The 24,227-nt window shown below is 46.2% G+C and overlaps 1 protein-coding gene and 1 long non-coding RNA gene across 9 annotated transcripts in view; one reads left to right on the forward strand and one right to left on the reverse strand.

The window, feature by feature from the left end:
• The window catches only part of NTM (neurotrimin), a 935,126-nt gene extending 928,102 nt beyond the window's left edge, over positions 1-7,024 (forward strand). For all 8 annotated transcript variants that reach the window (XM_082343112.1, XM_082343113.1, XM_082343114.1 and 5 more), the window contains one exon: positions 5,257-7,024. In XM_082343112.1, the coding sequence (XP_082199238.1) occupies positions 5,257-5,357 (101 nt within the window). In that variant the 3' untranslated portion in view covers positions 5,358-7,024. The remainder of the gene's footprint in view (positions 1-5,256) is intronic.
• Positions 7,025-9,804: 2,780 nt separating this feature from the next.
• On the reverse strand, positions 9,805-23,573 carry LOC309606258. The gene is made up of 3 exons (XR_014231735.1): positions 23,195-23,573; positions 19,527-19,673; positions 9,805-12,844 (listed from the first exon to the last, which is right to left on the reverse strand). It is a non-coding gene; the product is annotated as an uncharacterized lncRNA (long non-coding RNA).
• Between the last annotated feature and the right edge of the window lie 654 nt (positions 23,574-24,227).

Below are 24,227 nucleotides of genomic sequence, written 5' to 3' on the forward strand. Positions count from 1 at the left end.
CCCATTCTCTCTTTCTCTCTCTCTAACTTGGAGCTGGAAGGGAAGTGGCAGGAGGGAGGGGAAAGGGGAAGGAAGGGGGAGGTTCTTGGGTGAGTCACTTGGCTACAAATAAAATGCATCTTATTTGAGGCTTTCATTCCGTCCAGATGTTTCCGATGGATAATTGACACTCATCACAGTTCTCCGGGACCCTAATGGTCCTGGTGATTAGTCTCTGTAGGCCTCCAGAGCTCTATAATGAGATTGAGGCAATAAAGGCATTCCACACAGAGTGGAAGCATGGCTGGATGAAGGGCAGAGACCTTGTCCGTGTGGCCGAGTCACCGGGCAGATGGGCTGGGCTATCGCTCTGGCCAGCCAGGGCTCTGAGAGGGCCTTGCTCCAGGAGCTTGGGATCCATAGCTGCCTGGACGGCAGGTCCTCCTCTCATGGCGATCTTCCTGTGCCGCTCAGTGTGGGAGGGCCTGTGTGCTCCCCACCTTGACCCGTGCCCAGCGGGGCAGGTCCTGTGGCCTCACTCTCTGCTGTCTTCCTCACTGGAGATATGCAAGTTCCACAAAGCGACAGCTCCGAGTTAGTGGAAAGATAATTGTATTTGAAGACAGAAGTCGAGGAATTGTATTTGGAGACAGAAGTCAAGGGACCTTGGGGAAGTCACTTAAGGTCTCCGAGGTTGAGTTTCCACACGTGAGGGCAGGAGATAATAACCTTCATCTCCTACGTGAGGGGCTTTACGGGGCCGGAACCCCTTTCCAGTTGCAGGCCCTCCACCTGGAATTTTAACCAATATGGCTTTATTTCTGTGAATATCTTCCCTCAACCACAAGAATTTTCAGTGACTTTCATTGGAAATCGTTTGAAATAGGGGGGAAGGGTGTTCAGACGAGAAAATGGAGGTAAAGCCAAAGGCAAGGTTGGAGAGAATGTTTTGCTTTGTTCTTGGCTTGGTTTGTGGGTTTATTTCCAAGTAGAATCTTAAGAAAAAGAAAAACACAGAGACAGTAAGTATGGACACGTAGCACAGGTCACAGTGTTCTGGTTCCTTCCTTCTTTCAACAAAGGTTTATTAAATACCTGTTGGGGGCCCAGCTAGGCACAGACCCTGCCCTTATGGAGCTCACAGCATAGGGGAAGAAATGCATGTGAGACACATAAAGATAATTGTAGGACAGGATGGTGCATATTTTGTTACTTTCTTTTTTTTTTAATTTATTTATTTATTTGTTTTTGGCTCTCTTGGGTCTTCGTTTCTGTGTGAGGGCTTTCTCTAGTTGTGGCAAGTGGGGGCCACTCTTCATCGCGGTGCGCGAGCCTCTCACTATCGCGGCCTCTCTTGTTGCGGAGCACAGGCTCCAGACGCGCAGGCTCAGTAGTTGCGGCTCACGGGCCTAGTTGCTCCGCGGCATGTGGGATCTTCCCAGACCAGGGCTCGAACCCGTGTCCCCTGCATTAGCAGGCAGATTCTCAACCACTGCACCACCAGGGAAGCCCCGATGGTGCATATTTTAATAGTGGGATGTGTATGGTGCTGTGGAAGCGAACCAGAGTAAGTCAAGGAAGGCTGCCTGGAAGAGGTGACTGGGGCCAGAATAGGACCTGGAACAAGGAGTGGGAGTGAGTCGGGTGAAGAGCATTTCAGGCAGAAGGTGCAAGGATGGGAATTAAATAAAATAGGCTGGAAGGTACACGCTCGTGTGCGCACACGTATGTGTGGTGCACGCCTGCTGGGGGGGGCGGGGCGCGAGGCTAAGGAGGCAGATGGCGGGCGGACTAGGAAATGCAGTGCGTGTCCTACGGAGCAGCTGGGAGGTTTTGTAAAGGCTGAAGGAATCCAATCCATCAGTGGTCTGATCAGCTTGGAGTCACAGACACATCAGCCTGGAGTTGGCACAAGGAGTCAACCCGGGGGGTCCGGGCGCCCGTGGCGGAGAGCAGGTGCACGTCCTCTGAGAGGATGTGAGCAGACCCCGCCTCCGGGTTTCTCCAGGGACCACCCCTGTTTCCTCCTGCAGGCAGCTGTGTCCAGGAGGGCGGCTGGGCGGGGCAAGGGGAGGGCACTGGGGGGGGCGAGGCCAGGCTGGAAGTGGTGTCCAGGGGAGTGACAGCCCCGCGGACCCGCCTTGGCCAGGGGGGTGGCCGCGGAACATCACACAGGGAGCCAGGCCCCCTCCCCACAGGCCCCCCGCGTGCGTCCCAGGGCGCGGGAGGAGCCGGAGCAGTACCCGCGACCCAGAGCCCCTGCCGCGCAAGGCCGTTGCCAGGCTCCCCGGGCGCTTTTGCCAGCTCCCAGCCGCCACCTGCGGGGCGTTGCGGACTCCGTGGCCGGCAGACAAGGTTCCTGACTTTTCTGAGCTGGTAGTCAAGGCAGGTCCCTGCTGGGCTGTCTGCCTGGCACGTGCCCCCTTCATCCTCCTCCCTGGAGACGTCCGCTGGCCGGGCAGCCCAGAGGGGTGGAAGGCGGCAGAGGCAGAGAGCATCTCCATGCGGGGACTGGCGACGTCCCCCTTCTCTTACCAGGAGCGGGGACGGCAGGGCTGTGCTGGGCGGGAGTGGGGAGCGGGTTTCAAAGCTGTGTGAGCCAGTGTTCAGGAGAGAAAAGAGGTGACAGAGGAGCCCTGTGTGAACGGACGCGTGTCTGTCCAGGCGCCGTGAGCCGGCCGTGCAGGATGCGTTTGGCATCGCGCAGCAGTGGGCGCCTGGGGAGGGGTGCGGCCACCAACCCTCCCGTCAGACTTGGAACCCAGCTGCTCCCAGGGACTCGGAACAACCTCCCTGTCTCAGAGTTGGCCTCGGGCAGAGGCCGGGGTCTCCTGGAAGGATCCTGGAGCGGTCCAGAGAGGAAGGGCTTTCTCACAGGAGAGGAACAGATAACTCCTCGCTCTAGAAGCCCTGGGGCCGGCTTCTCTCCGGAGATTCCAAAGACTGCCTTATAGATAGCAGTGACTGAATATAAAGGCTAGAGTTTCTGGTGGTGGTTTATATAGAAACATAGTAGTTAGATTTCAGAAGATGCAACCAATTGAACGGTCGACGATAAGCCAATCTGAACGGAGCTTCGTAAGGATGCTCCTTTGTCACGGGTATCCCAGTGGACCGGCAGAAGGAGAGCGTTCAGCTGTGTGTTGCCCAGACGTTCACCTCCCTGGCGGGCAGCAGAAGAGGCGTCTGCTGTCCTTCTCCTCAGGAGAACTTGCACTGCCAAGAAGTTCGGGCCTTGGGAGCACTGCTGTTGGGGAGGAAGAAAATCTCCTCTACCCTTCTAGGCTCTTCTTGCCGGTCTAAGAATTGAATCGACATAAGGCAGAGTAACAGGAGAAAATAAAGCAAACATTTACTAATATGTATACATGGAAGAGGCCTAGGAAAAGTGATCAACTCACCAAAATGTCCCAAACCTTCACCTTAAATACCACCTTCAGCTAAAGACAAAAGAGGACGTTGGGGGACTTCCCTGGTGGTGCAGTGGTTAAAACTCCACGCTTCCAATGCAGGGGGCCTGGGTTCGATCCCTGGTCGGGGTATAGATCCCACATGCATGCTGCAACTAGGAGTTCGCATGCTGCAACTAAGACCTGGTGCAACCAAATAAATAAATAAATATTAAAAAAAAAAAAAAAAGAAGATGTTGGGGATAGGGGCTTAGGACTTCAGAGGGAGGGGAGGCAATTCACATGGAGAAGGAAAGGCGGATGTTTGGTAGACAGTGATTTCTGGGCCAGGCAGGGAGATGGACACAGAGAGGAACAATAACTAACAGATTTTGCAGGTTCATCCCTGTCTCCACACCCAGTTCACACTGTCGTTACCTATGGTAACAGCTCCCTTCCTGGTACAGGTCTTCTTTCTACGTTCTTTAGGTAGTTAGGGGGAAGGGCAGAGTTTCTTCCTAAGTCTTTTGGGCCTTGATTGCTTTCAGCTGGAAATAATCTGCATGCCAAAGAGACATTTTGGGGTGACAATTTTGCTCCCCTGCAGTTTGAACCAGGCACCAGAGACACAGAGATTGGATGACCTGGTGCATTTCAAACTCCTAACTGTTTAGCCACTGGCCCAGGATCAGGGATTTGTCCCAAAGGTCTAAGGAATAAATCACAGGGGCAGTGCTTCCAGGCCAGGACTTCTAGGACTTGGAATGATTCCATATGGAATCAAGAAGCTGATTTGATGCTGATCTGCATTAGCCAGAAGTGTCTCCATGTCCAGCATCCAAGTCAGGCAAGCAGGTTCTGGCTTTGACCCTTCAACCCAGTGAGGACATGGACTTAGTGGGGGGACACCAGCTTTAAATGCCTCCATTAAATCCAATGCAAGAGCCTTCCAGAGCAAGTCCAGTCTGAGAAGATGCCCTGCTTCATTAGGTGCCTAATTCATCCAGGCATGCAAACTTGTGTGTACTGTTCCTGAATCATAGCTCCATTTATCACGGGCGTTCATGGCCACGGGGCTGAGGGAGCCACAAAGCTTATGCTTCAAATGATAGGGAAGCCGCTGGGGAATTGTATGACCTCATAGTTTTCTTGCCTCCCGACTGTGGCTCCATCTCAAAGAGTATCTGTGTGCAGGTCAGGCTGGTGTGTGCCTCTTAGGAGAATATGCCATCCGTCTCCCCCCAACAGACACACACCATGGCACGTTCTGCATCCCGGTGTCCATGGAAATCTTCCCTTCCTCCTGTGTACACGGCCAAAGGCCACCTGTCCCTTTGCTTCATCCCCCCTCCACCTCAGGCGAGCTGGTTTGGACCTTTCAAGCATGTGATACTTCAGCGAGGTCTGCTGTTACCTGATCCAGATGGGGGAGAGGCCAAGTGCACTGCCCTGGGACCGAGTGATGGACAGAAGGGGCACCGAGGCCAGTGCAGCAGCCGCAGGGGACAGTTGGTGTGTCCAGCGAGCCCCGTCCTGCACGACAGGAGGGTCACGTGAATGTTTAAGGCGGGCAGTGCCCAGAGGGATTGGACGCTGATGCGGAAAGGGCAGGGCTCTCGCTGTATCGCAGCTCTGTGTAAGGTGTTGATTAATCAGCCACTGTTTTCTTGAACTTGCCCCTGAGCCACGGCCTCAGCGTGTTCTGACAGCAGAGGAGTAGCAGGCACCTGCACGCTGTAACCTGAGGCCCCTCCTGCCCGGGTGGGCGCCCCGTCACATAGCTGTGCCCATGGGATCGAGGCTGACGCAGCCTCTGGGTATGGAGCTGGGATGCTGGCCGCTCCCGGTGGGAAGGGCCAGGCTCACGACAGGTGTGTTCTGCCTGCAGGCCCGGGCGCCATCAGCGAAGTGAGCAATGGAGCGTCGAGGAGGGCTGGCTGCGTTTGGCTGCTGCCTCTTCTGGTTTTGCACCTGCTTCTCAAATTCTGATGTGAGTGCCACTTTCCCCGCCGGGGAGAAGCTGCCGTCACCGCCACCACCAACACATCAGCCGCGGCGACCAGGAGCAACGCGAGCATCCCCGTCCTAAAGCAGATCCAATCCCACGAAATTCAGAGCCTAAGGGGACACCAATTCCAGGGAGGGGGACAGAGAAGACTTTGGGAAAACAGGTTGAACAAGGACATTGGAAATCGCCTCGCAGACACGTAGGTACAGCTGAGTTTTCTTTCTTTTTCCAAACGGGAAGAATGCACGCGGCTTTGGACCCACCCGCAAGCTGCATGGCGTGACCTCCGTTACCAGTCGGGCAAGGGCTCAGCCGCTCTGCCCACCACAGTGCCCCCACCCCCAAGGAAAGTTCTGGAGTCGGCCACCCCCGATTCAATCAGTCAGTAGAGAAGAACTCAGAGGGAGGCTTGCAGGCCCATTCCTGAACTGTGTCCCTATTGTGTGTGTGATGAAACGCAGCAACAAAAAGATAAATAAAAAGGAAAACTAAACAAGACAGCCTGTCAGCTACAATCATCCCACGATCAACAGTCACAAAAGATATTGTTAAACTTTTTTTTGTTGTTTTCATTTTACTACATGGACATCATGGATCATAAGGGATTCTGATTCATTATTAATTTTATTAATTATATTTTCTGATATGAGTCTAAAACTTAGTGCAAAAACAAGACAAAACTAAAAAAGTACACAAGTGAAAGGGGTGAAGAGAAGTATGTTTGTTAAACGTTAAGCATGGATAGTATACTTGTTACCCAGGTTTACAGCGGGTGGACAACACACCAGGCATTAGCCACCTGCTGAGGATTTGGCAAATCCACCAAAAAAAATAAAAATCCACACATACAATTTAACCAACATCTCCACCAGCGCTACAGATTTCTTCTTATTCTGGCATTTATTGCAGACAATACTACACTTCTACATGCTGTTTAGAAACGGAAGGGTGACCTGCACCATATCTTGAGTTTGCTGGCGATGCTTCTTTCGATGACATATATTATACAGTATATATATACATATTTTTTTGTTTTGTTAGGGTTCTAGCCATTTTCTTTCTCAGCAGGGTCCTTTCTCAGACATTACTGCATGCTGTATATGGCGTTAGCTGTGTGTTGCTCTTCTAAAAGATGATAGAGTTTACTGGTAATTGTGCAATCAGCTCCTGCCTTTTTATTTTCTTGGGTTATTCACATGTCAGAGACATTTCTAAAGAGTGAAAAGAGAAACAAAACACTAACACAAGGCGCAGCATCTTTTCCAGGGGCCGCTCTCAGAGGCGAGGGCTAACGCGGGGGGCTTCTCCGTCATGCCTCGGGCACGGACAGACAGCAAGCAGCCGGACCAACTCAGCAGCCAGTAACCACTCGCTTTAGCCCGTTATGGGAATCTCTGATGCCTTTGTGACCACTGGAGAATCGAATCCTCTTGGTTTATTTTATTTAATTTCCCACCTTTGTGTGCGTGTGTATGAAAGAGAAGAAAACACAAATTTTAGGTAACCTTTTCTTCCTCCCCCGAAGTCTGGGAACCAGAGGAGCCTCGGGGAGGGGTTGTGATGTGATGAGGGCAGGTGGGATTAGGGGCTGGGGGAGGGAGGGGTTGTCTCTGACTTGACATTAAAAAGTGTTCCATGTCCCTCTTTACCTGGTGTGGTACCTCATTCTCAAGTGGGGGGGAGGGGAGCAGAGCCTGCCTGGCTCAGGTGTGAGGGACGTGGAGGGGGGTCGGGCTCTGGATTCAGGCTACTGCTCTGTGGACCCCTCGTGGGTGGAGTGGGGCCCCCTGTGGAGTGGGCTCTGACGACAGGAAGGGCTTCGGGGAACCACCCTTCTCCTCCATCAGAAGCACGGGAGGCGGGCCTCGTGGTGACCGCACCTCCACTGCCTTCAGGAGGCCCTGCTGTGGCCACACACCTCCCCTCATAACCTGGGCAGATGGCAAGTCCAGTTAGGGGATGGCTTTCACGTGTGATTATTTCTGGAAGGCATTAGAGTGCAGCCATAGCCCAAAAAGTCCCTGTGGGTGAGTATTGATGAATCCCCAGTCCCATCCACCAGTGTTTGGGGGACTCTCTTCCATCCAAGCCAACCCCCCCAAACCTTGCCTCTAACTACAAATTAGGAGAAAAGGTACAGTTTAATGCAGAATAGTTTTCAAATAATTCTAACCTGTTCTGATTGATTCTGGGAATTAAATATGTAGCTGAAGATTCACCAAGAGGCAGAAATGAGGTCAGAGCTGAATCACCCAGGGATTACCGTGCTTGTGTCCGTGGGGGCCAGTTCCACTTGAGAGGAGTAGGAAGTGTTTGGCAAGGAGTGGTTTCATTTTCAGCTGCTTCTGGCAGCATTGAGAAAATCTTGTTGACTTCATGTTTCTTTTTATTTTATACATTCTTTGTTTAATTCTTTTCCATGATGGTTTATCACAGGATACTGAATATAGTTCCCTGTGCTCTACAGTAGGACCTTGTTGTTTATCCATTCTGTATGTAATACTTTGCACCTACCAACCCCAAACTCCCAATCCATCCCTCTCCCTCCCCCCATCCCCTTCGTGTTTCTTTGTGCCCTTCTGCCCTTCCGCCCACACCACCAGGTGCCAGATTCTCCGGCTTCTTCCTGGCAGCGTGAACTGGAATAGTCAGACCAAGCCTCGCAGATCCGGGCGGCACTGGAGTCATTCCTTCCTTATGTCTCAGAACTGCTAAAGGCAAGGGGCTCTGGGTCTCCTTTGAATAAAAGTGGGTGAGATTTACTAGCTTTCCTGTGACTGAAACTTCTATAGACACGGACCAGAGGAATTCCATGCAGATCTTGGTTTACGGGAATAGAGTGGGAAAAACACAGGGAATTTCCATACTTCTAAACTTGAGCCCAGAACCCCTCTGAATAAAATGTACCAGGGCATCTGCAGACAGAGTCTTCCCGGATTTTGTCAGGACAAGAGCACAGAGTGGCAGGTAATCTCCGTGTGATTCAGAGCTTTCTCATTCAGGTTTACTGAGCATGGTTTAGTTCACCCGTCAGCATCCCCACAGGAAGGACTGGTCTGTCCTGACCAACTGTGACATTGATGAGGAAGACTTCCTCTCACCTTTCACCTGTGCCAGTTCCATAGCCCTTCTTGTCTTGAGGCTCTTTGGAGCTCTGGTCATTCACTAGCACGTTTCTGGTAGAACCAGTTTTGCCGTGACTGCTGGCTCAGCAGGTAGGAGAACTCCCTGCCCTGCCTCCGGAGGGGTTTCTTCTCCTCTTCTGTTTAGTGCAACACATAAGCCCTGATCTGCTGAATTTCAATCTCTAAAGGGTGCCCATGAGACAGGGCCTTCAACCAGACTCAGAGTTCAATCCAGGAGGACATGGCTTTGATAGGCGCTCATAGGGGTGATTTCTAGGCTTCTCTTCTCAGGAAACGAGCTTGGCAAGAGTAAAGAAAGCATCCTGAATAGCGTGTGCAGTTGTTTTTCATGGCACAGGTGCTAATGGATGACCATTACTATGGGCCGGACTGGATTTCAAACATACTGGACCCCTTGGGTCCAGTCAAGTCACAGTCATACTTTGGGATTCAGCCACTACCTTTAACCTTAGGCTGTCCTTTGGGGAAACCATGCTTGAGGTTTTGCAGATTTTATCCCATAGTAGTGTGTGTGTTGGGGGAGTACTAGTAGGGAGGTTCAAGCCCTAACCACACACTCCCAGAGAATCCCATCCATCTTCTTTCAACAGAGTATCTGTCCTTTCCTTTCCCACGAGTGCAGCTGTGCTCAAGTTCCTACCATTAAGTCTTTCCCCATCAACTCTTCTGCACAGTCGGTTCAGATGTCTAACTTGCAGCATTGTAGTACTTGTACAAGGACCGCCTTCTGATGAGTGGAACTCACAGAACTGGGGCTATCTTTGCCATCGGTGATCCACAGATGTTCGCTTCTGTCACTGTGGATGGTGATAATGACGGTGATGATAGACAGTTCTTGTTCTTCATGCTGGAGGGAAGTTAGTTAGCAAATGAATTGACACTGGAATCTGATGGAGGTTCAGCACATTTCACTGGACTGACCCCATCTTTTTTTTTTTTTTTTTTTTAGAAAGCTATTTTTTTTTTTTTTTTTTAGAAATTCACGTTCTTTTATTTATTTATTTATTTATTTATGACTGTGTTGAGTCTTCGTTTCTGTGCGAGGGCTTTCTCTAGTTGCGGCAAGTGGGGACCACTCTTCATCGCGGTGCGCGGGCCTCTCACCATCGCGGCCTCTCTTGTTGTGGAGCACAGGCTCCAGACGCGCAGGCTCAGTAATTGTGGCTCACGGGACCAGTTGCTCCGTGGCATGTGGGATCTTCCCAGACCAGGGCTCAAACCCGTGTGCCCTGCATTGGCAGGCAGATTCTCAACCACTGCGCCACCAGGGAATCCCCTGACCCCATCTTTATCTTATACCTCTGGACCGTGAGTTTGGAAGGGAAAGCAGTAACACTAATCAATCACAGGATGGTCCCTCTCGTGTGTGGGTTTGTTTGATTAAAAAAAATGTATCATCTGGGAACAGCAAAACACCCACAATTTTTTTTATTCTTACGACGGTAAACATTTGAGGTACTTAACATTAGAGGAGAAAAATCTATGCAGAAGGAGAGAGGTGGCCAAGTGACGGCACCCACCCCATGAGCCTGCAGGCTCTCCTGCTACTACTGACCAAATACATGTGCACATGACAGTCACCAGACAAACAGCTAAGAACTGAGATTGTATCTATTGAATAATTCCTCTTTCGAGCATTTTTTAAAATTTTTATTTTAAACCAAATCCCGGAACTAACTTGGTTGGGAGCTTGCTCTTTGGTGCTTGAGAGGATGGAGGCGTCTCATTTGTCATCCCCATAACTGCCGCGTCAGGCCATCCTAAAACATCAGTGCTCACCCATCTCGGCTCTTAATTCAGGCGGTATTTCCATGAGTGCCCAACTCCGTCTTCCTCCGGGACAAGAAGTGCAAATTAGCATCCCCGTGACGTGTGAGGAACAGACATCTCTGAGGTCTCTGCACCTTCATCTTCATGCCCCTCCTTCCCACAACCCCAGCTTCTCCCGTCGCGTCCATATCATGGCTTTCTGTAGAAACGACTCCCCAATTCCTGAGCTTAAGTTAAGGTTACTTCTTAACAATGTGTGTGTCTGATGCATTTTGGGGGCATGATCCCTTATGAGAAGGCTTCGTTTGGCTTTAGTTGTTTGAATGTTGATTTTACACCCATGCAAGCCTCCAGATAACCTAGATATGTGCTTCTGGCATATTGTGAAGGTATGTGAGTTGATTGCCATCCTTTAGGGCTCGTTAGCATTATTCGAAAATGAATTATCCCTCGGTTGGAATATCTATTTGATTAGAACATCCTAGAAATATACTTTGGCTATGGCCATAGCACTTACCTGGCTTCCAGTGAATCTGGTTTTTGGAATTTCTGAGTATCAGTGCAATAGTTTGGAAAAGGAACAGAATTGCTAATCAGTAGAGCTAGGTTTTTGTTCAGATTCTTCTACTAGCTAGTTGGGTTCCTTTTCCTTATCTTTTGTGTAAGATGTTATCATGGAAAATTACTAATCTTTTTTCTATTTTTAAAATTAAATAATCAAGCAATGTCAGATTTTAATAAGATTTCTGCAAGAAAAATTTTGGAAAGCTGCATTGTTTTTATAAATGGCAATTAAAGGTGTGAATCTGGACAAGTCCTACAGCCAGTGCATTGTCTTTGTGTCCAGAAAGGCTCATAGGAAGGGAAAACATGTCATCATAGCTGCCAGTTCTGCAGATTTTTGAAGTGGCTCCTTGAGGAGAACTTGAGGGGTGGACACCGTAGCTGTTGGAAGGGAATGTTTTCTAATAAAAGACAGTGGCTTTTTCTGGAACGAGAGATGATGTTAGCCCCAAGCTGCTGTTCAGTTTTGTTCTCTATAAGACACAAGGAAAACAAGGGGGAATAAACTGCCATATATCTTAAAGTCTGTGGAAGGAGAATATATTGGCACTAGACAAAACTCTCAGAGTTCCCATTAAGTGTTTGTGTGTGTGTGTCTGTGTGTGCACATGCACATGTGTGGTATTTACTATAATTACTTAATTCTTCAAAACAGATGACACCTGTTATTCCCAAGATTCATCCTTAAAATAACAAGAAATAGTAAGGAAAAGAGGGGTCTCCAGGTAAGGTTTTTAATGATCATATCACATCATCCTGATACGTGTTCAGCTCAAGAGCCCAGAAACGTTTGTGCGGATCTCATTTGACGTACTTGTGTATTGTTTGTTCAGTTCTCAGTTCACCGAGTCCCCCATGCCTTTCATTCGACCCCCTAGACTCTGTGCTTCAATTTTAAATCCTCGGTGAAGAGCAGGAAGATGTACGAGTCCGTGGGCAAAGCTCAGACCAAGCTTCATTCACTTGCAGAGCTGATGGGAGGACCAGGTGGAGCCATCAGCCACACCTCCTGCAGGACAGCACGAGGCATGTAGTGCATGTGTGGCCAAGGGGTCCTTGCCTTCCCCTGGAAGGATGAGGGAGACAGAGAAGGAAAGTAAAACAAATGCTCTGTCATGTCACCGATTCCAGCCATTGCCATGTCATTCTCCTCACTCACGCCCATGGTTCTTCTCATTCGTACTTGACCATTCAGAAAGGGAGACGGACAGGAACGAAGACGTACAGCAATAGATGCTCCAAATAAAATACAAAATTGTTTTCTCTAAGTGTCCGTGGGGTTTAAAAAGCAAGAATAATGAAAATGAAAAGATAAAATTGAGAAGAAATCCAAAAAGACTACACTTATCCTTTAGGTACCTGGGAGGAGGTCTACCTGTACAGACATCAAATGTGTTCCATGCTGCTGACGGTAAGTCCTGAAGTGGCAGAGGCGAGGCCCCGCCTCCCTGCTCACCCGTCCCATGAGCACCACTCCTAGACAGGCTCTGCAAGGAATACAATCAGATTTTGCCTATTAAAGGCGACATGTGGATTGCCTGCCAATTTCCCCTCATTTTCTTGAGGAATGGGTATAGGTAGAGTAAATAGAATGTGACACAGGCAGACAAAAGATGCCTTCTGGTCCAAACACAACCTCGGGTTTGCTGTGGGGTCTGCAGTGGGTCACTGTACCTTCCAAGGCCTTGATTTCCCCATCAGTAAAATGAATGTTGGCCGAGCTGGTGTCAGGAGTCCTCCCGAGGTCTGAAATCCTGGGGCCTCCTTCTGTGTCCTCACATAGCTCACATCTATTTCCAGAAATAAGACAAGGGCAGGTTTGAAGTCAAGACAGAGCCTTTGGGCAGCCATCAGCCTCATGGGCGCTACGTAAGAGGCATATCTCCATCCACACTCAACTGGGAAGGACCCCCTTCTTCTGGGATGACATGAAGATGGGAAAGGCTGCCATTCTCAAACCTTTGGATGTGAGGCTACTCTTTGAAAATCTGAAGAGAAAATACAGACAAGCTCTCAAGACAAGAAACCCAAATAGGTACAAATGCACAAAATGCTCTAGAGAGTTTCAGATGGTTTGTGGGCTATTTCAAACTCACCAGTGAGCTCCATGTTAAAAAACCCTACTGTGAAGTTTCACCCTGGATTTGACTTATAAGCTGCTTACATTTCTCAAATATACTGGGTAAGAGTTGTGTTCAACATGATTTGACTTTTAACTAATTAAACATAGAAACAAGCAAAAAACAGGGCCCCTTCTGGAATCACCCAGGGAGCTCCCCCCGTGGATTAGAGCCATCATTTAGGAATCAGACTCATAACGATCTGACTGCACAAGATCTTTGTCTCCAAACTTAGCTGACTGCCTCTCAGTATGTCCCGACACTTGCACCAGTGTAGGTAAAACCAAACCCGCTTGTGCTATTTGTAATAGCTAGCGATTTTGACTCTTCCTTTAAGCCAAACAGCTCATAGCCCACAATGAGCCAAAGAAATCAAATCAGCACTGGTTTTTTTTTTGTTTGTTTCTGTCTTTGTTTTTGTTCTCCCCTTTCCTGTTAGGTCTAAGGTAGTCAGAACATTTTACTTAAGAAAACTTAATTCACCAAACACTCGTGTTAGGGTTCCAGAATATCAGGATAATTCATCCCTCTCACTGGCATTTTCTTCATGTTCTGGGTACAGGATACCCCCTTCCAAGGGTAAAACAGTTTTTGGTTCATCTACTAAGAATTTTATTGAGCCAACACAAGCACAGCACGTGTGTGAGAGGGTCCAGCAAACCGTTTGCCCAGAGCTGGTTCTGAACAAGGAAATCAATATTCCGCAGTGTAATTCACTAGTCAGAAGTAATCGCCCTCTGTCACGGCAGCGCAAGGGCAGTAAATTCATTACAACCTGTTTGCTGCCACTTCTCTCGCAAACCTCAGCACCACTGTTTTATAAATACTTCAGACACCCTGGCCTCCTGATCATTTTTGCATTAATACATGTCTTTTTTCCCAGCCACATATAGAATCATTCTTCTAAACACCGGCACACTCGGAGCACCTCTATTAATGCCTCATCATTCCTTGTCTTCAGAAATATAAAAGAATAATCAGTCAGGCAGAGTCCACGGCGTAGGATGATCTGAGCTCCAGATCACTGGGGATCAGATTGGAATTTGTGAGTAGAAGCACAGGCTGTTTTCATTACCCGCAGACACAGCGGTGCTGTGGCACATCCCTGAGCTGTCAATGAGAAAGTCTTTCCAACTAAATATCCCACTCACCCACAACTTCTTTAGTAGCATTTTTTTCTGCGCATTTCCCTTTATCCTTTTCTCTCCCCATGTGCTTCCTCCAGTGCAGCCTACCTTTGCAGTAATAACCTAAGAAGTAAGACATCTAAAAAGAACCAATTTGGAAAGACAAGATGTATTCTGTTCACAGTGTTGTTCTAATACCGCTTTGTTTACACTAGGCACTCAGAGTAACAGTATGACTTTGAGGAAAGAAATGTGATCTGGTTAGGCTACACCTGGGAGGATGCATTAGGTGTTCAGAGCCCTGGAATCCATACACATGAGGCCAGGTCATTGTCAAGGGCTTAGATGGCATCTGAGGCTATTCTATGCAATAAGTTGCACCAATAGATCCCAGCCACTAGGTTAACTTTAGTCAGGAAAGTTGGTTGGATTTAGGCAACTTTATTCAGCTTCAGCCATCTGGTGAATAACCCAGATTATCCACATGAACTGAACAATTGCCAAAGAACTCCCAGCTCCCATTTCTTCAAAAGTTCATTGAGGAGTGACATAGCAACATGGCAGATAAGACATCCTTGTCTAATCTCCCCCATTCCCATGACAACAACTCAGTATCTGCCTGTGGAAAAAAGTGCCTTCATGGATGCTGTGGGATCCAGCACCATATACCAAGGGGCTGGGAGGAGACTTGCCCACCTTTGCCTTGGGTGACAGGAATACAGACCTTGGTCCTGGCTGTGGGCCCTGTGGTGGTTTGTGAATTGGCCCCAGCCCCTCTCAGCTGTGTTCCAGGAGTCCCTGGAGAACACTGTCTTAGACAGTCGACCATGAACTTGAGAGCCTTGGCAGAAGTCCAGGTTTGCAGCAGAGAAGATCCAACACAGCATTAAAGTTGAAAACACAAGTTTGAATGCCTTGGACAGGGTGAGAGGGCTGGCTGACTTTACCTGCAAACCCATATCCCCACAGCAGCACAGCTCAGTGCCAAGGCAGACCTTCTGAGCCCACGGTTTCTTCCACAGGGGGATGTGGGGGTGTAGGAGTGAGCACTGGGGCTCCCCAGAGGTGAGGAATGCTGCCAGACACTGATTTTCCTCTTGCTCCACCTGGAGCACTGAGCAGGGAGCTGCATGACTGGGGCGCCGGCAGGGGCCGGGAGAGTGACAGAGGGCTCTGGGAGAGCATTAAAAAGGACGCAGAGCCTACGAACTGGGTGCAGCCTCCATCAAGAAGCCTTCCCATGAGCTTCTGGGGATATCTCGCCCATGCATCCTCCCAGCTGGCCCACGGCCACCCGCAGGATTCCACGTGCCTCACCCACACACCTCCACATCCTGTGGCTAGCTCTCTACGTATGCTCTTGGCATTGGTAAGAGTGAACTTTGCTAGATGCCTAGTCAGCATGTGCAGGAAGCCTGTCCAAATCTACCGGCCAGGGTGAAACCACAAACTTGAGCTTTAGGGCCACCCTTGGGAAAGCAAAATGAAGGTGTCAGCACTTGGCCTGGTGCATTGCAGGATCAAGGGAAAGCATACAAGTTGAGGAATTCTGCCCCAGGAGAGAGCAAGAAGCATGGAGCCAGAGTATCCACAGAAGGTCTGAGAAAGCCTCAGAATCCCAAGAAATTTGAAATTATTCATTCACTCAGGGAACAAAGCAAAAAGAATGAAGAAAGCCTATGAATCTATGGAATACCACTGAAAGAAGAAATCTGCAAATTATTGGAATCCCAGAAGGAGAAGAGAGGGAGAAAGGAGGAGAAAGCTTATTTAAAGGAATGATGGTGGAGAACTTCTTAAATTTGGATGAGATTTGGATATTCTAGTCCATGAAGCTCATAGGCCACCAAACAAACTCAACTTAAAGAAATCTCCTCTAAGACATTATAACAAAACGGTCCGGTCAAAAATGAGACAAAGAGGGAATCTTAAAAGCAGCAAGAAAAAAGAAACTTGTAACTTACAAATGAAACCCCATAAGGCTACGCACAAATTTCTCAGCAGAAAACTGACAGGCCAGGAGAAAGAAATGATATAATCAAAGAGCTAAAAGTAAAAGAAAACAACAAAACAAACAAACCAAAAAAAACTTAAAAGCTCCCAACCTAAAATACTCTACCCCCAGCAAGGTTGTCTTTCAGAAATGAAATAGACTTTCCAAGATAAACAAAGGCTGAGGGAGGTCGTCACCAATAGACCTGCCTCACAAGAAATGCTGAAAGGAATTCATCAAGCTGAAATGAAAGGACACTAATTAGTAACATGAAAACATAAACATATACAAAACACTGGTAAAGTTAAGTATACAGCCAAACTCAGAATGCTCTGATACTGTAATATGGTGGTACGTTAACCACTTAATTCTAGTATAAATTTAAAGGACTAAAGTCTTAAAAATAACTATAGTAAAATAATATGTTAATGAATACATGATATAAAAAGGTAAATTGTGACATCAAAATATAAAATAGGAGGGAGTAAAAGAGTAGGGTTTTTTTAATGGGATCAAAATTAAGGTGTTAGCATAAAAAGACATATCTATAAGATGGTTTCTGTAAGCCTCATGATAATTACAAAGAAAAACTTAAAATAGATACACAAAATAAAGAGAAAGGAATAAAGGAATACCTGTACAGAAAATCACAAATTCACAAAGAAAGGCAGCAAGATAGGAAGAAAGAAATAAGAGAACTCCAAAACAGCTAAAAAACAATTAATAAGGTGGCATGAGGAATTCCTTACCTATCAGTTATTACCCATAATGTAAGTTGATTAAATTCTCAAATCAAAATGTATAGAATGGCTGGATGGATTAAAAAAAACAAGACCCAACTACACGCTGCCTACAAGAGACTCACTTCAGCTTTAAGGGCAAGGGTTCAAGGTGAAGGGATGGAGAAAGATATACCATGTAAGTGGAAACCAAAAGAAAGCAGTGTAGCTATACTTATTTCAGACAAAATAGGCTTAACACTAAAACTTTAGCAAGAGACCATGATAGTCATTATATAATGATAAGGGGTACAGAAGGAATGTACCTCAACATAATAAAAGCCATATACCTTAACAACAAAATATCAGAAAAGGGAATAAAGAAAACCACTCCATTCACAATAGCATAAAAAATAAAATAGTTAGAAATAAGTTTAACCTAGGAGGTGGAAGGTCTGTACACTGAAAACTATAAGACTTTGAGGAAAGAAATTAAAGAATACTCAAATAAACCTGAATATATTCTTCATGGACTGGAAGAATTAATATTGTGAAAATGTCCATACTACCCAAAGCCATCTATAGGGTCAATGAAATCCCTATCAAAACAACTTCAGTGGCATTTTTCAGAGAAATACAAAAAGCAACCCTAAAATTTGTATGCAACCACCAAAGACCCCAAACAGTCAAAGCAATCTTGAGAAAGAACAGAGCTGGAGACATCACACATCCTGATTTCAAACTATGTTACAAAGTTATAAATAACAAAATAGTATGGTACTAGCATAAAAATAGACACATAGAACATGGATCAGAAACAAGAGCCAATAAGTAAACGCTTGCAAAACGGTCAACTAATATTTGACAAATGAGCCAAGAATACTCAATGGGGAAGGGATAATCTCTTCAATAAATGATGTTGGAAAAGCTGGATTATCACATGCAGAAGAATGAAATTGTTCCCATGTCTTACAACACTCAGAGAAATTAACTAGAATTGGATTAAAGACTTGAATGTAATACCTGAAACCATAAAACTCCTAGAATAAAACATATGGGAAATGCTACTTCACACTGGTTTTGACAACAATTTTTTTGGATATGACACCAAAAGCACAAGCAACAAAAGCAAAAATAAACAAGTGAGACTACACCCCAAAGCTAAAAATCTGCATAACAAATAATCAACACTATATATAAAATAGATAACCAACAAGGACCTAGTATATAGCACAGGGAGCTCTACTCAATATTTTGTAATAACCTATAAGGGAAAAGAATCTGAAAAAGAAAAAAAAAAATATATATATATATATATTCTTCATATACATATGTATAACTGAATCACTGTGCTGTACACCTGAAACTAACATGACATCTATTCAACTATACTTCAATAGAAAAAAAGAAATAATCAACAAGCTGAAAATGTAGCTTACAGAATAGGAGAAAAAATTTGCAAACCATGTATCTGATAAGGGGTTAAAATATATTAAGAACATATACAACTCAATAGCAGAAAACAAAAATCTGATTTTTTAAAATGGGCAGAGGAACTGAATAGACATTTTTCCAAAGACGTACAAATGGCCAACATGTACATTAAATGTGCTCAATATAATTAATCATCTGGGAAATGCAAATCAAAACCACAATGAGATATCAACTCACACATGTTAGAATGGCTGTTATCAAAAAGATAAGAGAGAACAAGTGTGGACAAGGATAAGGGAAAAGGAAATCCTTGTCTTCTGTTGGTGGGAATATAAATTGGTGCAGCCACTATGGAAAACAGTATGGGGTTTCCTCAAAAAAATTAAAAACATAACTACCATATGATCCAGGAATAACACTTGTTGGCATATATCCAAAGAAATGAAATCAGGATCTCGAAGAGACACATGCAATCCTATGTTTCTTGCAGCATTATTCACAATAGGCAAGATATGGAAACAACCTAAGTGTTCTTCTGTGGATGAACGGATAAAAAAGATGTGATATACATCATATATACAATATATAATATATAGTGTGCTTTTGTATAAATATATATGAAATATAATATATATATAAATTTATATGTAATTCACCCGTGAGAAAGAAGAAAATCCAGCCATCTGTGACATCATGATTGGACCTTGAGGGCATTATGCTAAGTGAAACAAGTCAGACAAAGACAAATAATGCACAATATCACTTATATGTGGAATCGAACAAAGCTGAGCTCATACAAATAGAGTAAGATGGTGGTTTCCAGGGACCGGAGGGTGGGGTAAATGGGATGTCAGTCAAAGATACAAACTCTCAGACATAATATAAGGGAAAAGTTTTGGGAATTTAATGTGCAGCGTGGTAGCTATAGTTAACAATACTGTCTTTTATACTTGACTTTTCATATGCTCTTATACTCTTCATCGGAGTCTTATACTTGAAAGTTGAAAATTATGTGAATTGATGGAGGTGTTAACTAACCCTACTGTGGTCATCATTTGGTAATATATGTGTATCCTATCATCACATTGTAGTCCTTAAATTACACACTATTATATGTCAATTATATCTCAATAAAGCTGGGGGTGCAGAAGTTCATATTAAACTCCAGTTTCCCAGTGGCTCGTGGTTCCTGGCATGAGAGGTACCCAACACAGTTTCAGTGAAAGTTCTCACTTCAACCCTAACATCAACGATATTAGTATTGTATGAGGATTTACAAATCCCTTCCAGAACATTAGGTCTCCACAGAGAGTTGAAAGAGTTCAGTAGATTTTTGCCGTTCTTGCTGAATCTAAGTTTCTTTCAGTCCCATTGTTTTCTTTATATTTCTGAATCATGTTATCTTCTTTCTGGTACCCGTGTTCCTAAAAGTAAGCAAGGACCTTTCTAGAAATCAATGCACTGCCGCCGTGACGAGGAAAGCAGTTACATTTGGAACTGGACAAGAAACTACACGTATACATTGATGCCTCATTGTTTATTCAGGACCTAATATATTGCCGACACTGTGCTAGGTACTGGGGATAAAACGGAGTGCAGACAAAACCATTGCTGCTCCTGAAACATTTCCAGTCTGGTGGGTGAGAGAGTCCATAATAACATCATCACATGCACACATGCGCACACACACAAGTATGAACATATATACACATTAGAAATGTGCTCTGCGCAGGGTGCTGTGATCACATGTCACATGAGGAGCTTTCTGGGCGACTAGGAAGGTTTCCTGATGAAGTGAGATTGGCTTTGAGCCACTAAGAATGAGTCACCTGAGTAGGTGGGAGGGAGGGGGAGAAGGGCAGTGGCTACAGGTACAAAGGCCCTCAACAGAGGGACACCCAGCAGAACAGAGCAATCGGTCACCTCCAGCTTTATTCTCTCATACACATCGTCTCAACTATTTTTTTTTCTGGGACAGGGAACCTTATACACATAACTGAATGCAAACCAGTATAACTGCCATTTTTCTTACACACACATTTGACACTTAAAGGCCAGTGAACTTTTTAAAATATAAGGTCTGTGCGTTAAAAGACTGGCCTATTCTCAATCCCTGGTGCAGCACATCTGAATCAGGGGGGGAGATACCTATCAAATTAGAATCTCCAGGGGGCGGGCCATGGAATGTGTCTTCTAACCCAGAGGTCCCCAACCGCCAGGCCTCGGGCCGGTACCGGTCTTCGGCCTGTTAGGATCCAGGCCAAACAGCAGGCGGTGGGCGAAGGACGAGCGAGCAAATCTCCCTCTGCTGCTCCCCTTCACTCACGTTACTTCCTGAACCAACACCCCCAACCCCGTCCGTGGAAAACTTGTCTTCCACGAAACCGGTTCCCGGTGCCTAAAATGTTGGGGACCGCCGTTCTAAACTAGTTCCCCAGGTGAGCTCTCAAAATGAGCAAATCCAAAACAAATCATGCGGTTCTTCCAATTGCTTCATCTCTATAAATGTCACCTCAAACTTGGCTCAAACCCAGACCTGGGATTGATCTTTGATTCCTCTCCCTCACTGCCCACACATGTCCCATCAGAAGACCCTACCACTTCCAACGTGCGTCTCACAGGGGTCCAGTTCCCTCAGACTCACACCCACCTTCCTCTGAGCCCCCCTTACTGCTCCAACTACCCTGCACTGGTCCCCTAACTATTCCACGGTCGCCCCTAATTGGCCTCCTAGTTGCCTACATCCTGCACGCAGCTGCCAGAGTGATGCTAACACACACACACACACACACACACACACACACACACACACACACACACACACCTCCCATCATTCCACAACCCATGGTAGCTTTTGACTCTTTTTATTTCGTGAATCCCAACAACCCTCCCTCAGGGCATTTCTCTGACTCTGATTTTCAGATCCCTGTGTTCAGACACAGGGACGCACAAGGTCACTAGAGGTGAAGCCAGGATTGTAACCCAGGGGGTCTGACACTGGAACCTGCACCTTCAGTCTCTGAGCCACACGACCTTTCATAAATACCTCTTGAATTCAGTTCTAAGATTCACATTGAATTCTTTGAAGATGTGTCTTGCAATTGGTGGCACGTCATAGTTTAGCTGACATCCTTTTCTTCTGGTGGTATATGAACTAACGGCATGTCTTATGACAGATGGCTCTCAGAGTTGGTGAAGCACAGCATTTGTGAATGAGTAGGTGGGAGCAGGAAGTCTAGCCTCTCTGCCCTACTCCTTGCCTCCAGGGGAATAGCACATACACAGCACACTGAATGCTTTGGAAAAAATCTGTAGAGACCTATACAACGATTTTTATCACCATCAACTATTTAAGGCCCTAATTAATTATATGTTAATTTATTTAACAAAAAGGAACTGAAGGGAAAGTTACGTTAGAGTATCCCTCCTTTGTTTAACATTTCTTGATGACTATTAAGAATTTCGATACTCAAATATTTCTCCAAAACTGCTATTGTGAGATTTTATTATGGCATTAAACTCACGCCATTTTCCATCATTCTAGATGGTTTGAACTAGATGGTCTTAATTTTAGTCACCATGATTATTATTCTCTGTGAGTCACACTTCTAAACACAATGTTTTCTTGTGTTAGAGGAAAATAAAATCCTCACCAGGGACATATGATGCTCTCCTATCTATTTGTTTGCATGTATTGTATTCATTACTTTAAGTGGATGATTTGGACTGGATGTTTGGTCCAGCATACTAGTTTACAGCATACTAGTCAGTGACTGAGGAACAACTGCCTACGCAGTCCTGCGGTAGTCGTAGTATTAAAAATAAAAATCATCTATTCTTTGCAATTTACAAAGTACTTTCACATACGCTATCTCACCTAATCTTATTTAAAGCTCTCCATACTGTGGAAGGAGAGACACGGCCTTTCACACTCTGCATCTTCTTAATTGTTTGTATCTCCCTCAGAATTTTCTCTGGGCTCTAAAGTGACTACTTTGGACCCAAAGTCATGAATTAGCCAAGGAGACTTCAAGAGTCTCAGCAAACTGGGGAAGTGCTGTTCTGGGTGGCGATGAGCCAGCGACTGCAGAGGAGAACTGCTAACACGGGTTCCATGACTCTGGCCTACAAAGACGGGGTTGGAGAAAATCCACAGGGCAGGGCCTGGGCAGTAGGGGCCCCTGATCCAGTGGCATCTAACTGTGACCAGCTTTGTGCATCTGCCCTAGGATGCCACACATACACGTGTTCTCTGTGTGCTAGGACACACACGAGGTTGGAAACACTGCAGACTTCATAACCGATTAAACCTTCCGTCTGGGCCCTATCTCTCCAGGCCCACTTCCCTGACCAAATCCGTGCAATGCCCTCGTCTCTGGTCTACACAAGGAAGGTGCCATGGGGCCAGTGGACGGAGCACACAGCCCACGTGGCTTTGCGCTGGGCCCTGCATCTTTCTGCAACAGAGATGATGCTAAAAAAACTCACCATCCAAGTCCCCATGCTGCCCCTTTCTTGGAGATTCCATGCCAACCCGGGGACTTAAAAAAGCTTCGAGCTTTGGAAAATTCCTAGGAATAACCTGATGATCTCTGGGGAACTAAAGCTCGGAGTAAGACTGTGCTGCCTAACCCTCACTCTGCCTGCTTCCTGTCTCCCAGGGACCCCAAAGGACTTTCGCGGATGTTCCCCTCTGCTAAGGTGAATTTCCTAGGTCAGGTTTCCCGGTGGGCGGAGAGTGGCAGGACTAGGGCGAGAGTGGCCGGAACACAACCTCCGTGGTGAACCAGGAACTGCTGATTCAGAGCAGGTGCTAAAACCCATCCATAGGATGTGGGGATCAGCCCTTTATGTTAACCAGGATTAGCAGCCCAACCATTAACAGAGCTGTAATGCCAGAAGCTCTAAGACCCTCCAGGAGCTCGCAACTTCTGGGAGTTTTTACCTTCGATTCCATTTAAATCCAAGAGGCTTTCACCCCGCCGGCAGCTCCGGAGTTACTGCTGAGGCTTAGGGAGAAACTGTTACGAAAAGCTGAGGTCGTTGCTAAGCAAAGGGGGGTCTTGCCAGGCAACTGACAGAGTCAAAGCAACACCTGGTTAAACTGAAATTGATGGGAGAGCTCCTCTCGGCTCTGAGCTGCTTTTGTGAGGGTTTGAGTTCCATCCACCTAATACCAGAAAGGCAGTAAACATAGAGAATTGCGGTTCCTCCAGACACGTGTTTCCCCAGCAGCGGGGACACGGTGAGAGATACGGCAAACCGCGGGGCGAGCGGATCGTGCTTGGGAGTTGGGGTGTGCGAGACCCCCCAGCAACCCCTCAACGCCCCAATGTTCGTTGAAGCGCTGTTTACAATAGCCAAGACATAGAAGCAACCTAATTGTCCAACGACAGAGGAATGGATGGTACATATGTGTGGCACATATGTACAATGGACTATTAGCCACGAAACAGAATGAAATAATGCCATATGTAGCAACATGGATGGACCTGGAGATGATCATACTAAGGGAAGTAAGTCAGACAGAGAAAGACAAATATCACATGATATAACTTATATGCGGAATCTAAAAAAAACGATACAAATGAATTTATTTACAAAACAGAAACAGACTCACAGACTTAGAGAATGAACTTATGGTTGCAAGGGAGGAAGGGGGAAGGATAGATTGGGAGTTTGGGATTGACATGTACACACTGCTATATTTGGCACAGGGAACTGTGCTCAATAGTCTGTAATAATCTACATGGGAAAAGAGTTTGAAAAAGAATAGACACATTTATATGTATAACTGGATCACTTAGCTGTACACCTGAAACTATCACAAGATTGTCAATCAACTCTACTCCAATATAAACTAAAAATTAAAGAAAAAAAAAAGATAGCAGAATGTCAGGACATCCCAAATGGTGTTGCACAGATTGTAAGGTGGGCAGGTGTTCAAAGGAGACAGGGGTGGGAGTTGGGGGGAGGGT

The sequence above is a fragment of the Balaenoptera borealis genome (genome assembly GCF_965194805.1).
Source record: "Balaenoptera borealis genome assembly, chromosome: 11".
In the NCBI taxonomy this organism is placed as follows: domain Eukaryota; kingdom Metazoa; phylum Chordata; class Mammalia; order Artiodactyla; family Balaenopteridae; genus Balaenoptera; species Balaenoptera borealis.